General features: G+C 40.3%; 1 protein-coding gene across 1 annotated transcript in view; it reads left to right on the top strand.

Annotated features, from left to right (window-relative positions):
* Positions 1–15,412, top strand: part of LOC134671876 (CREB-regulated transcription coactivator 3) — a 40,045-nt gene that overhangs the window by 528 nt on the left and 24,105 nt on the right. The window contains exons 2-7 of the mRNA XM_063529735.1: positions 183–344; positions 2,698–2,873; positions 8,301–8,455; positions 9,557–9,656; positions 12,704–12,848; positions 13,851–14,009. Of these exons, the coding sequence (XP_063385805.1) occupies positions 183–344; positions 2,698–2,873; positions 8,301–8,455; positions 9,557–9,656; positions 12,704–12,848; positions 13,851–14,009 (897 nt within the window). The remainder of the gene's footprint in view (positions 1–182; positions 345–2,697; positions 2,874–8,300; positions 8,456–9,556; positions 9,657–12,703; positions 12,849–13,850; positions 14,010–15,412) is intronic.

Here is a 15,412-nt window from a genome sequence, read left to right on the forward strand (position 1 = left end):
CGATTAAGATAGCAAAATCTAATTCACTCTCATTCAGTTCCATAATAAACATTGGAGTTTTAACCTCTTGATATTAATATTTAAGTGTCGCTTTACTCGTACATATCAAGGTCACTAGCCGTGTTTAACATGAGTGTATGTTTGAAACTTTGAAGTAGTCTGTTGGAGGGTCGTGGTTGCAGGTTAACACAAGTAGCCGACGTGAAAGAGTCAAAGCCCCTAAGCCTGTGGAGCCCAATGACTCCATGCTCAGGCCCGCGCAACCGGGGCTGGGCTCGTTCCGCAGTGGCTCGTTGCCAAATGTGGCTGCACCACAGGCCAGTGCGGAGCCAGAAAATACTAAGGTTCCTCGGGACTCTTGCTCGTTACATTTCAATTGTCGTAGACCTGCTATGTTTTTCTTTATGGTAGTGGTGCAGTTGTAGATGGCTATATTGATTTCCCATTTTGTTGTCATGTTTTAATTTTACTTTATCTCTGAAATTGTTACAATTACGTATAATGTAAACGTTGTTGTAAACATTTTAAATTATTCTTCGAAGAAAAAAATTCAATTTGACAAACTAATCACTAAAAGGTGTGAATTGAATTAGCACCTCATAAAATATGCAGAAGAGTTACTAATTATAATTCATGCTTATTAAAATAAACATTGTTTGGTTCACAAATGTGTGAAGCACACAGCTAGATGCTCAAGACGTATTTACTTAGTGCCATGTGGTCGAAAAGTTTTTGTTCAGTCATGGCATCGGTTTCATCTGTACCGCACATCAATGGTGTTAAGGTTACACATGTTTATATTTCAACATGTCTACATTTTTTTTAATCCATGGATTGCCTTAGATTTTAATTATGCCCTTTAGAAGTTTTGTTTTAGTGAAAGTATACTCAAACACACCCAACATGTCATTAGAAAAAGGCGCGAAATTCAAATTTTCTATGGAAGATCAAACCCTTATGCCTAATTTTTTTTAATTTGCCGCCATTTTCTACTGACAGCGGGCGTGTATATTTTTACTGTAGGATGTGCTAGAGAACAGCATGTGGATATAGTAGTCCTTACGTGCATGCATATAAGGCTGAAAATATGCTGCCTTGACTGCCAACTGATAATGAGTTTATTAATTTTCAGTATAGTGATTTGATTTATGGATAGATAGCTTAGATTTAGCGTTAGTACTTTTAAAGTGGTACTTTGTTTTAAATTACCAATTAATTAAAACAACCTTGTGTCCTTGGCATCATTTGTGGGAGTTGTCACAGTTGTCACTCATTGTCATAGTCAATATAAACACACTTATTGTTGATGGTCCCAAAATTAATTAATGCACAAGCATGAACACCTACCTCTATTATCTCGTAGTCTCGTACTTGATACCTCTTGACAACTATTGTATGTGCAAGTTCTGTTTATAGTCCATGCCCAAACCCAACAACATCTATATTTCGTCCTATTTTATCATTTGGCCTGTTTTGTTAATCCAACTATTAATCAAAATTACTCTTGAGAATTTACATATTGTCAAAATCGAAAGTAATATATGGTATATTCAGCTAATAACTCATAATTCCATCATAGAGTCATTCTCGGATTTACCGGACAATCAGAAGAACTTATTTGATATTACCTGAATACACATTCACTGGATACACATTATATATATCAAAACCACAATTATAAAGATAAAAACTAATCTTCAATTACAATAGCTGAAACTTTGAAACATCATATGAATGTAAAGATCTTCAAATTCACTCCAAAAACATATAAAATAAAGTACCATAGTTATCAAAGATGTTTTAGGAGAGTTGTAAAAGTGATATATTTACTGTGATATATTTAATATATATCCTTGAAAGATATGGAACACCCTAATTACCCATATTAAATACTAGAAAGCTAGGAAGGGGAGGCCTATGTTCAGCAGTGATAATATGATGATAAGGAAAAATAGTTCTACAATCCATAAGTAGTCCTAGATTAAAATTAATAATTATGTATGCTAAGAGATAGGTATCTGATACTAGGTTGATAGTGAAACACCCAAATCCATCAATCAAAAACTTGAAAATTGCAACCAAAGCCTTCAGAAAGTTAGCAAGCTTATTAATTCATTCTACTACAATCAATAATTTAATTTACAACAGTAATTGAATATACATAGTTGTTCTTCATAGTAAAGGAAACTCTTAGGGTTGGTTGCACCAAACTGTTCGTATCATTAAAGAGTTTGCAAAATTTTTATGTATGGAAAGTTCATAGTAAAACGCCGGGGCGCCCGGCTGACGTTGATCAGTCTGTCAAATGTGGTTGGTGCAACTGGCCCAATTTTTACAATTTTTACATAAAAGAAATGTCTGAAGGAACCCAAACTAAGCTGAGCCTGTACTATGGGGCCCTGGAGAGCAAAGCAAGTTTGACAATAAGATTATTATGCTAGATATACCTACACTTAACATGAGAGCATTAACTATACAATTTATAAAGTAATAGTAATAGGATAAAAAATAAACGCGCATGCAACTTGTATGGTGTGTGAGCGTGTGCATGTGTTGGTATGCGTGTGTGTGTGTGTCAAAATTCGCGTTCGGACGGGACCACAGTAGACAATCTCATGGAATGCTCCCAAAGAATGCCCGTGGTCGGCCTCTGAATAATTGTACGTTACATTAACAACATTTCGGATATTGTTGCAGCCTGAAGAAGTAACGCTAGCAACACAATATGGCATGGGCGGAGGCCGCAGCGGAGGCGCGTCGCCGTCGCGCTCGCCCACGCAGCGAGGCCGCGCCTCCAGCTCCGTGGGGCCCATGCGGCGCCCTGCCGACCGCCGCCACGACACCAGCCCTTACGGCAGCACGGTGTACCTAAGGTGAGTGGACTAGCGAGGGTGGGAGATCGAAAAGGAGATGGCAGGACGCTTTGAACGCATTCTACCTCAAATGGTGGGAAAACGCCGATGACAGGGTCGAGTGGAGAAAACGAGAGGCCTTTGCCCAGCAGTGGGACACCAAAGTAGGCTAATAAAAAAAGCGAGGGTTGTGATGGAGGCGAGACCGAGCCATTAGTTCCATGGGGTAAGCCCCATGGGGTAAGGCGTCGCTATAAGTAGCGACGCCATGCCGATCGTCAACACCAGCACCTACGGCAGCACGGTGTATCTCAGGTGAGTGGACTGAATTGACACAGTATGTCATGGGTGATAAAGGTGTAACGGAGGCCCCACGCGACGTAGCGAAGCAAGGTAGTGGGCCCATGCGGCGCCCCGCATCGCCAGCCCCTATACGCCAGCAGTGTATCTAAAGTAGCATATAGCGTATAGCGACGCCTCACCGACCACCAATAAGACAACAGGCCCTCAAGTAAACAGGGTTTCCGATGTGCCCAAAATATGTAACCTACGATAAAAAATAAGCACCATATTTAGTGTAATAGTATTCGTGAAGAGAAAACAGATTTTCGAAGTTATAACAGAACCTGTACACGATTTGACATAAAGTGATAAACATCACACCGCTTTCTTGAAGATAACAATGGCGGCAATCCACCAAACCTTCAGTGGATCAATTCATCGAAAGGCTGTGGTTTCCGATTCACAGATATACTCGTAAATGAGTTGTCAACTTCCCATTTTTCCTGAATGAGCATTTTCCCCGCTTTATGACAATTATGACACATGTGTCAATCGTACGGCAGGATGAGCTTGGACTAAAACAATTACATACATGTATAGTAAACTCTATTGCATTCAAATAAGGTCTATAAAAAATGTCAGAATTAAAATATTGACGAGGAAATTCGTATCCACTGGGATTTTCAGAATAGTCTATTATTACGAGTACAAAGTAGGTATTTATAGTGAAACAATGGAAATTCCGTTAACTAGTTGAATGCCACTGTAATTCTGTAGTGCAATCTCAATTCCCATTGAATAGTTTTTTTAATTGGTAGACTGAACGATCAAAATACCATTAAATTAAGAGAATTTATTGACGTGAAATCGCCCTTTCGTATACCTACCGATACCATAACGAAAGTATTATAAAATGATAAAGCAGAATCAGAGTCAATAAGGGCTTATTTTGACGATGCGAGAACTCGCATGCGAGTTTCATTACATTGCGGGTTTTGATCGGTCGGTTGAATTGGACGTAACCAACAGTCCGCAATGTAACTAAAATCGCATGCGAGTTCGCGCGCCGTCTAAATTACTCTAAATCAGCCTTCAAGTGTAGTGACCCTCTTATAAAACAGTTTTCCGGGTCCAGTAATAATAGAGACTTTTTTGAAGATTTTTTATTATTCAGTCCCAATTATCTTAGAATACATAATGACTGAGTAATGTACAATCACGAATAGCGGTTTATTAAAATAATCTTAAAACAGGAAACATGCGCAAAAACCTGCTCGGTTAGACGCTATAAAATAAAACCAGGCAAGTGCGAGTCGGACTCGCGCACGAAGGGTTCCGTACCATAATGCAAAAAAAAAAAATCGGTCACCCATCCAAGTACTGACCACGCCCGACGTTGTTTAACTCTGGTCAAAAATCACGTTTGCTGTATGGGAGCCCCATTTAAATCTTTATTTTATTCTTTTTTTAGTATTTGTTGTTATAGCGGCAACAGAAATCCATCATCTGTGAAAATTTCAACTGTCTAGCTATCACGGTTCGTGAGATACAGCCTGGTGACAGACAGACGGACGGACAGCGAAGTCTTAGTAATAGGGTGCCGTTTTACCCTTTGGGTACGGAACCCTAAAAATGTTGATGACTATTTCGGTGTTTCATTATTGATGACACATCATACATATTTACATGCTGCTCAACACAAAACCTCATTCATAATTAATAATTGTCTCCTTTCGGCATACGCTGAGTAACAGGAAATTTGTTTTTATACATCCATTGTAATAATAAATGTACCTTGAAGTTTCATAGTTGGACTATTTGCGGTAAAATTATTATGATGGTACAAATTATATACCCACGGGCTTTTAATTAAATTAAGGGTAATTAGTTAATACAGCGTAAAAGTAAAAGGACAGACCTGTACTTTGCGTTTATTAAAAGTTGGAAATAATTGGGTTTTCTCAGTATTTATACTATACCTATTAAGAGTCATTGACCGTGGCGGATCGAATTTGTAATACATTGCGGCCAATATCGGTTTTTCGTAGCACGTACGTTAATAATTGCATTTGAAGGCATGTTATTGTCATTATTTTCAAGGTTCAATAATTAGATACTGTCTGGTTGAAACATTTGTCCGACTATTATAAGGTACATAGTCTATCATACTGTTTATGTTTTCCGATATCGATGGAATTTTCAATATTTTATAGGAGCACATGAAAGCGAAAATTTAACGTACCATCACGCTCCGCGATTTAGGATCCTAGCTAAATTGGTTGTTCAATACTTACGCTATAGAATTTCCAATTTAGCAAGAACCCTAAATGGCATAACATAACAATCCCGTGTGGTGACTGAACATTTGTACAAGGAATTTTATTTCTGTGCTACTTCGTCACAGGGACAATAATATGAGATAAACGAGCAACTTTCATACCCCGGTTTGTCACTGTGACAATGTAAAAACCGGGAAAAAAACCTTGACTGTACGTGGGGTGGTCATGATGATGCATTAATTATTTGCATGATAAAATACCTAAATTCTTTTTTTTCGACAGCAATTATTAAAATTACTTACGTACTTACATCGATTTTTTACGCCTACCATGTTACGTATACCTAACGTTAGATGAATCAAACGTGACGTTTTCAAGCAAAAGGAACCACTTTCTCGCTTACCATAAGGAAGAAATTTGTATGTCTTTATACGAATAACCTATCAGAGCGTCCTTATAGCCAGCGACAATGTGGTACCTTTTACTCGAGAACGACACAAATGTTTATACAAGAACACCTGAATAACTAGTACAAGGAACTGACATTTTAGCTCCAATTAAGAAAGGTCACTTATCGGGTGTATTTAAATAACACACTGTGCCCGCTTGTATCTTATCAAGGACTTTGAAGGGCCAAAAGTCAATGCCAAGGTTTACAAGGTTAATTGTCATTTTATCCGTGAATTATTTCGATAAGTAACTTAATAATCATATTATTAAGTAATTGCCAATGTCAGTATTCTAAGAACAAATTAAATTACTTTCTACAAAAATATTTTTCATGATATGTATTTATTTGAAGTGAAAACTTCTTTAGCGGCGCTGGGCACGTTTTGAGGTGGGGAAAAAATGATAAAATCGAGACAGCGATCACGTGACCGTAACGTTTAGATGGCCACTCATTTAGATGGCATTTAAATCAATAAAGAAAAACGCAATGATATTACATGAAAAAGGTTCTAATCTTGTACGGGTTGAAATACTAGGTTGAGTTTTCACTTCTGTCGGCACTCCCGGAGTGCAACCCGTTGTTTTTTTTTTTTCGTTAATTTCAGTATTAACAGTATTTTGGTATGATAACGTTAGCGAAATGAATTTCAGTATTAAGACTACCTATTTAAGACGTCGCGAGGCATTTGAGTTCAAACGAGGGAGGTTGCGAATATTCGTATCCGCATCCGCGGAACGTCCGTATTATTTTCAACATTCGCATCCGCATGAAATCGATGCGGACGTCGACCAAGTCGGTAACACGAACTCCTTAGCGGCGGCGTAAGTGCTAGGTAATTTCGTCATTATATATAACTAAATCGTCTAGATCCCGAAAAGTCGGCCAATTTACTGTTTATTAAATTAAACGCACCTATATTCTTGCTCAAATACTAACATTTCGTTTTTTTAATAAATTACTAAAAATGTAATGGTATTTGACGTTTTTTAAGTAGGTACCAAATCTTGACATCCGTATCCGCGGATGTCTATAAATCTGCATCCGCAACATCCCTGGTTCAAACCGCAGCTCGCTAAGTACTGAGCGAACAGCCCGAATATCATTGTTATTAAGTTTTTTTTTGTGATAAAAAAAGGTAATCGATGAGTTCGATCAAAAATACAACTGGGCATTTTTGAAAGCTACTTTCATGTTTCTAGCTTATATGCAAAATTTCTCATTTATAAAAAATGTTATCGGTGTATTTTAGACCAAGATTATGTTCGTGATTGTTTTCTATCGAGCGAAAGTTATTTAATCAGGTTTCGAATCCATTAAGTTTCTAGAGAAAGGGCTCACTGTTACAACGAAGTTTAATTGTTGACTTTGACCTGTACAATTTACAGCCCACCTAACTCCAAGGTTTTAATCGACCCCTTACAAATCTGTAATTACTTTACAACCACCGTACCCAACGTGTATAATTAAAACTATTGAAGGAATTTGTCATAAATAAACTAGGTCACACCAGGCGTGGCTCACTCCGCGATTTCGTCGCTTTGCTACAGGTAGCTAAAAGTACATCCGTTCGGCCCCAATTTTGGGGTTTGCCATAAGCCGCGCGTGGCGCTGTCGCCACCTAGCGGCCATATCTGTACTGATCGTAACAGACGCGTTTTGTTAGGGAGTGAGTCTTCTGTACCTAGTACTATTATTTATTCTGTGGTCACACTAACAATCAAGTTTAAATGCCTACATTCAGTTTGGAGTAAGAACGCCGTGTAATTTTGTAGTCAATGCTTGTAGTTTATGTTAGTTAACGCCCAAAATAATAAATCTTAAAACATTTACGCTGCAGGTCTAGTATAGTTGACGTGAAATACAATTTTAGTCCCTATGGCATTGTGTTAAGGCGAAAGTGTCTACATATTTTTGATGCCGACTTCACGATGCGATGTCTTTATTCACTGACAAAACCTGATTAGCAAAATAAACACATTTGCTACTTTTCCCTTTTTGGATTAAACCGATTGAGCCGAATGGTTTTAGTTTAGCGTTAGTGTAGGTACCTACTAGTTTAAAGGCCTACTTACCTTTTAAAGAGTATATAGTGGTAACTGTAAGTGAAAGGCGGTAGAAGGTAGTGGCTTGGTCACCTGGAGAGGATGGGGGAGGATCGTGCTGTGAGAAGAGCGTATGTGGGGCACCCGGGCGAAAAACGTCCGTCTGGGCGTCCCAGATACCGGTGGAGTGACGAAGCCCAGAAAGACGTTACCTGTCTCCATACAAAGAAAAAAAAAGACCTGTCCGCCCTCGGAATACCCAACTGTCGCGAAGTGGCGCAGAATAGGGCAGAGTGGCGCTCTCTTGTGTCCGAGGCCAAGATCCTCTTTGGATCACTGAGCCAGTGAGGGGGCATGTAATACATACCTACTAATAAATCATTGTTTGTTCCAGTCCACCGCCAGACAGTAACTGGCGTCGCACCAACTCCGACTCGGCGCTGCACCAATCTTGCGGCAGCGACGCGCCCGCGGCCTCGCAGCCGCTGTCGCCGCACCACCCGCTGCACTCCCATGCACATCCCCACACACAGCAGAACCACCGGAGAGGTATGTGATAGTAGTTCCACCCCAGACCGGAGCCAGACAGCAACTGGCCTCGCACCAACTCCGACTCGGCGCTGCACCAATCTTGCGGCGGCGACGCGCCCGCGGCCTCGCAGCCGCTGTCGCCGCACCACCCGCTGCACTCCCATGCACATCCCCACACGCAGCAGAACCACCGGAGAGGTATGTGCCAGTACTCGGTTATCATACGAATATCAGACAGCGCTATGAACTATTGGACGTATACTATACAAGCTTAGCCATGCGATTAAATGTGAAGTCCATTGTACGAGTAATTCAACGCCGGACAATTAACTCAGCGCACCACACGTCGAGTAGAACTATCACTTTATTCATATCCTTCCTTGCGGTACAGCAAAGCTCATCACTTAGCAAAATAGTGGTTTGTGATGTTGCAAAGACTGCACGGTCAGCCTGTCATGCCTTTCTAGAAAAGTTTTAACTGCCGTTGATGCAACTGCTTAAACAGTCAAATGGTCACTTAAGTAGGAACCAGTGGCGGCGCGTCCATAAAAGCCGATTCCCACCGGCTTGCCTGTTTTTGGACGTTTGGGTAGAGTTGTATAGGAAATATGTAAGCCAAATTAGCCCCGGCTTGCCTATGAATATGTTTGACGCGCCGCCACTGGTAGGAACTCAGATATTTATGCTAAACTAAAAACAAACTTTTACTAGCACACTCTGTTTCTTTGTTGTCAAGTACTGTACCTACTCCTTTCAGGTGTAGCGAAACAAAACAATTAATGGTTTTAGTTTAGCGACCTTCTGCTATCCATTTGAAGACTTAAATGCATTTAATAACCACCTGGGAATTCCAACTTGTCACTATTGTTCGTTGTCATAATATATGTTTGTACCTATGACAAATATTCGCAAAGGTTTTATTAGATCAAACTTTTTAGTGCTAAAACATTCTTAACTACAATAAAAATCTGCAATTTTTGTGTAACATGCATACATGCAAAGATGAACGCGGAAAACAATACACTACTGATTTGCAATATTATCGGAAATAATCGCTGCGATAGTCCAAAAAACGTCTTGTCGATGTCACATTACTAATACACATAGTTTTTGTTTCAGCCAACGACATTCACCTGGACGTATTGGGCGCGCTGGGTATGAACCCCGCGAACCGCCCGCGGTCGTCCTGTGAAATACCCAGAATACCTAACAATACCAAGTAAGTTTACTCTTTACTCATGGACTTACCCATTAATAGCAACACTTTTCACTGACCATCGGTGAACCTTATGTATTTGCAATAAGGTTTATGTCAATTTACATTACTGACGTATTTCCAAAATTGCGAAAATTCACATGGAAAAAATTTGGAAATTTATCATATCTTTGTATCACATCGTAACTTTCAATTTCCAAAATGAAAGGTTCATTTGTTTCCTATGTAATTTTCCTGAAACTTCCGAGTACTTTTCCAACTTTTTGGAAACTTTCCGCAACTTGCTCTTGTGTAGTTTACAGCATTGACGATGGTAAACTGGACTTAGTAGTGGTTTATTTGCCAAACATAACAAAACATAATTAGCGTTACTTAGTAAAGCAGTTAAACATCAGTCATGATGGGAGACAAAAAACCGGGCAAGTGCGAGTCGGACTCGCGCACGAAGGGTTCCGTACCATAATGCAAAAAAAAAACAAAAAAAAGCAAAAAAAAAACGGTCACCCATCCAAGTACTGACCCCTCCCGACGTTGCTTAACTTTGGTCAAAAATCACGTTTGTTGTATGGGAGCCCCATTTAAATCTTTATTTTATTCTGTTTTTAGTATTTGTTGTTATAGCGGCAACAGAAATACATCATCTGTGAAAATTTCAACTAGCTATCACGGTTCGTGAGATACAGCCTGGTGACAGACGGACGGACGGACGGACGGACGGACGGACAGCGAAGTTTTAGTAATAGGGTCCCGTTTTACCCTTTGGGTACGGAACCCTAAAAAGGGGTCCAGGCTAGAACAACCAACCGTCCATATAAATTGTAAGGGTGCGTCCAAATCTTAACTGCTCGCGCGCATGTTTGAGTGCCTTATTATCAGTGCAATTAATGCAAGAGTCGCTGTAACATGCGCGAGCAACTCACAATAGCCGCGTGTAGCGTGCGATCGGCGCATTTATTCGATCTGGACTGAACTTCTTTTTGTCATTGCGTACCTACTTAAATAATATATGGTGCCTGCAATACGGCCTCATCTCAAAATTTACGATTTTTTGAGATTAGACCACAAAGAAAAGTATCCTTTTGCGCCCATATGGCCGTATTGCAGGCCCGTACGAAATACAATTAGCATAGTTTATACAGACACAATTATCCAAAAATGTAGTTAAGTCTACATCTCTTATATAACTTAATTGATGGCTATAAAACACGTTGATAACACAGTTGCTTTAGTAGTTTAACGTGAACTAACTTATTATGCTATCATTAAACATTTAATGGTTAATGCCGATCGTTAATGACAAATAGTGATTGGATAATTAAAACAACACTTTATTCATCTCGTACTGAGTTTGAGTCATTTCGAATACAGTCAAATACCTACAAATGTCCACCTTCATCAAACATCTCGGTGAAGACATCGCTGACTGTTGGGACAGATCCTTTAGCGCCACTTGCACCATCCCACTAACCCGGGGTTAAGCGGTTATACCGTTAAATCAGTGTCAAAATATTCTGGTAACCATGGTAACTCCACCTTTAACCGGTTAACGCCGGATTAGTGAGATGGTGAAAGTGGCCCTTAGTGTAGTATAATGGGCTGGCTAAGATCCAAAATTATAATTTATATAATACGAGCCGCCAGCACAGAATAAATAATAGTACTAGGTACAAAAGACTCACTCCCTAACAAAACGCGTCTGTTACGACCAGCACAGATATGGCCGCTAGGTGGCGACAGCGCCACGCGCGGCTTATGGCAAACCCCAAAATTGGGGCCGATCGGATGTACTTTTAGCTACCTGTAGCAAAGCGACGAAATCGCGGAGTGAGCCACGCCTGCCACCAGTAGGTATGTGTATCCGTGGGACATAGGGTTGCCCACCTTTTTTTGTAGTGGAATGTAGTATTTTCCAGAATAAGGCATCAAAAATATAGTACAATTCAAAAAAATATAGTACTTTTAGATAAAATACTGAACATGAGTGTAATAACAAGTTTAATCGGAAATATAGTATTTTAGCATACTATATATTTTTCCAAAAGTATATAGTACAGAGAGCCAAAATATAGTACAATACTATATAATATAGTACGGTTGGCAACCTCACCGGCACAAATTCAAACCCATCCAACATTTCTTCGGTCTCAATGACGGAGCAGCCCTACCTAACCCGTCTACCTCCACTCTGCACTTGCGCCATGTTTTTACTTACATGGCGCTAGTACTTATAAAATTCGCAACTACAAATTATGAATCATACGATTGTGCGTGACCACCCCCAGTTTACATTATTTGATAATGTTTATGATAACTTTATCGTATAGAATCCATACATGCTGTTGCATATTGCAATATTTTGATCTTATAAATACATTGACCAATTTTCTTAAACCTCTCCATCAGTTATATCCGATAAAATCACAGAAGACCGAAATTCTCAGAGTAACACCTTGCGGTCGAAACAACGAACCAGCGGTCGCATTTAGCTGTTGCTCTGTTGTAAATAAAGTGATGATATTGACGTGTAACTTTTGTTTTTAGCGTTTACTCTAAGTTGTAGATGATAGAGTCACAGAGTGTTGTTGTTGCGATAAAGTGACGTTTTTTACATGCAACCTTTTGATTTAAGGGGCCCACAGATTACCAGTTCGCCGGACGATATTAGCCTGTCAGTTTGACGCAAAATTTAACAGCTCCGAACAACTCACAGGCTGACATCGTCCGGCGAACTGATAATCTGTGGGCTACTTTAGCGTGTACTTGAAATTATAGCGGATAAAGTCACAGAGGATTAAATGTACAGAGAAACACTTTCATACATCTGTGCCGATATTCCTATGGGCTCGTTTAGACGGCGCGCGAACTCGCATGCGATTTTATCATAGTTACATTGCGGACCATTACGGTAACATCAATTCAGCCGACCGATCAAATAACGCAATGTAATGAAACACGCATGCGATTCTCGCACCGTCTAAATGTGCTTTATCACACGCGCGAGGCCCTTCCCGAACGAACCGGCGGTTGACCCGGCAACATTTTGTTTTCAGCGTGTACTCGAGTGGCGACGGCGGGGGAGGGGGCGGCGGGCTGGCGTGCGGCGAGCTGCAGGTGCCGGGCGGCTCGCTGCCAGACCTCACCTCCGTGCACTACCCCTACCTGCCCACGCGTGAGCAAGACTACCAGAACAGATATGTGAGTACATGCGGCAAGTAAGAGAGTTTTTGTTTTTTTATTCGAAAAAGGTAAACATTTGACCACAATCTCACCTGATGGTAAGTGCCGATGCAGTCTAGGATGGAATATGCTTACCTAAGCGCTGTCTATTCAAGTTCATATAATTTCACGGTATCTACCGCCAAAACGACGCATGCCACATTTTTGAAGTGAAAACTTCTTTAGCGGCACTGTGCACTTTTTGAGATGGGGAAAAAATGTTAAACTCGAGACAGCGTAAAGCGTAACCCTCTCTTTCTACTGCGTGGCGAAAATGTTTGCCTGAGCCTGCTGTTTCGTTTAGGCGGCGCAGGGCGCTTGCGTGACGTCACGTGTGACGGACAATGTCATTGTGTTTTTTTTATTTAAATGCCATCTAGTGAGTTTCCCTCAAACTGGTATGAATATTACTGTAGTATTCACAGTGATGTGCTTAGGGGTTTCAAGTAATGCGACGAAAAACGCTAGATGGCGTTAACCTCAGTTATACATAGTGCTGCAGACATTTTGCCCTAGATCGCGCTGTTATTAATATTTTGAGTTACAACGTTGTTGAGTTTTCACTTCTGCCGGCACTCCTAGAGTGCAACCCGTTGTTTTTTTCCAGAGCGATATTTAAGCGGTCGCACATGTCACAATGTTTGTTACTGCAATATCTTTCAACGGTGTAACATCAGTTGTTTCGAATTGTGATATTTCTAAATGGAATTACCACCCACAAAAACGTTCTGCAATGCCAAAAAGTCTTGTTTAACCAAATGCACAGAATAAATAATAGTTCTAGAGTACAGAAGACTCACTCTCAAACAAAACGCGTCTGTCACGATCAGCACAGATATGGCCGCTAGGTGGCGACAGCGCCACGCGCGGCTTATGGCAAACCCCAAAATTGGGGTCGAACGGATGTACTTTTAGCTACCTTTAGCAAAGCGACGAAATCGCAGAGTGAGCCACGCCTGCCAAATGTACCATTGTTGGCAGAGCCCCACGTCGCCGGGCGCGGTGTCGCCGGCGGCGGGCAGCGGCTCGCCCGCCACCGGCGGCCTGTCGCCCGCCTCCGGCTCGCCCGTCGGCGCCACCGTGCCGCTCGCCGCCATGCACCACCACACCACGCACGACCACACGCAGCTCTACGAGCAGGTCGGTATACTACGAGCTTAGTGACGCGTTTGTGTACACCTGTTATAGTGTGTAGCTTTCAAATAGAGCTCGACGGCTAATCCTATTGTCTATGAATTAAAACCAAAATATTACTTTGCTAATCCGCGTAAAAGATAACGTGCTAGTCAATCTGTGCTAACCCGTTATACTTACTTGCATATTTTTTTACATGCAATTAATGTTACCGAACAAGGGTTAGGTTAGGTTAGAACTGCGAGCCTTTGCAGAAACGAAATGCTACTTGAAAAGTGGGTTTGATTAGGTTCGAACTGCGATCCTCACAGAACCGAACTGCTATCAGAGAAGTGGGTTACGTCAGGATAGAACTACGACCCTTTCAGAAGCGAAATGCTAGTAGAAAAGTGGGTGGTTTTACCTCCTTTTCTACATAGTGTACCATCTACAATAATCTTTCACCGACCCCATAGAAGTCGGTTTTTTTTTTTTAATTATTTGCAAGTAGTAGCACGTGCGGTTTTACTTAACAATAGACAATAGGATTAGCCGTCGAGCTCTATTTGAAAGCTACACACTATACTCTGGTTTGTTCTGTCCTCTGTGGTTCGAATGGGGAGTTCGTCGTGATGTGATATTCTGTCTGCGATGAGTTGTAAAAATAAATGTCAGACAAAATATAAAGTCTCATAGATGCGTGGTGCCGAATACATATCCACAATCAAGCTGGATGTTAAACAGGGTGTCCCAGAAATCGACGTCAAACCGTAAACGGATGATAGACCAAGTCATAACAGTTATCATAAAAATACAAAAAAAAATCCAACTCATGTTTTTTGAAAATTATGGTCACTTTAAAAATTCACTAAAAAATCCACACCCTGTAATGGTTCTTTAACTCTTGTTACTACAAATTCCATAATTTATTCTAATTTTTTTATTATTGTGTAATCTTGAATAATTACAGGGTGTGGATTTTTTTGTGAATTTTTAAAGTGACCATAATTTTTAAAGAACATGAGTTGGATTTTTTTTTGTATTTTTATGATAACTTTTATGACTTGGTCTATCATCCGTTTACGGCTTGACGTCGAATTCTGGGACACCCTGTATTAGATATACATCAAGAGATGTACAAATAGTACTTAATTTCTTAAAATGGGCAAGACATTTAGGCTAAAAAGGACAAAATATTACGGTAGTCCGACGTAAAAATTAGTCATGGTAAATGTTATTATTGATATCTAAACTATGTTCGTAAGTATTATTTAGTATAAGGTCAATGTTGCTAATTCCGTCATAGGGACTATTCCGTCCACGAGCATATATTTCTTTGATTTACAATCGTAGAAAAAAAAACCATTTGCTTTTGATTGCTGAAACTTAAAGCGATCGCTGCTTTGTTGATGAAATTTATCAATTTTGTT

Source organism: Cydia fagiglandana, chromosome 16 (genome assembly GCF_963556715.1).
Source record: "Cydia fagiglandana chromosome 16, ilCydFagi1.1, whole genome shotgun sequence".
In the NCBI taxonomy this organism is placed as follows: domain Eukaryota; kingdom Metazoa; phylum Arthropoda; class Insecta; order Lepidoptera; family Tortricidae; genus Cydia; species Cydia fagiglandana.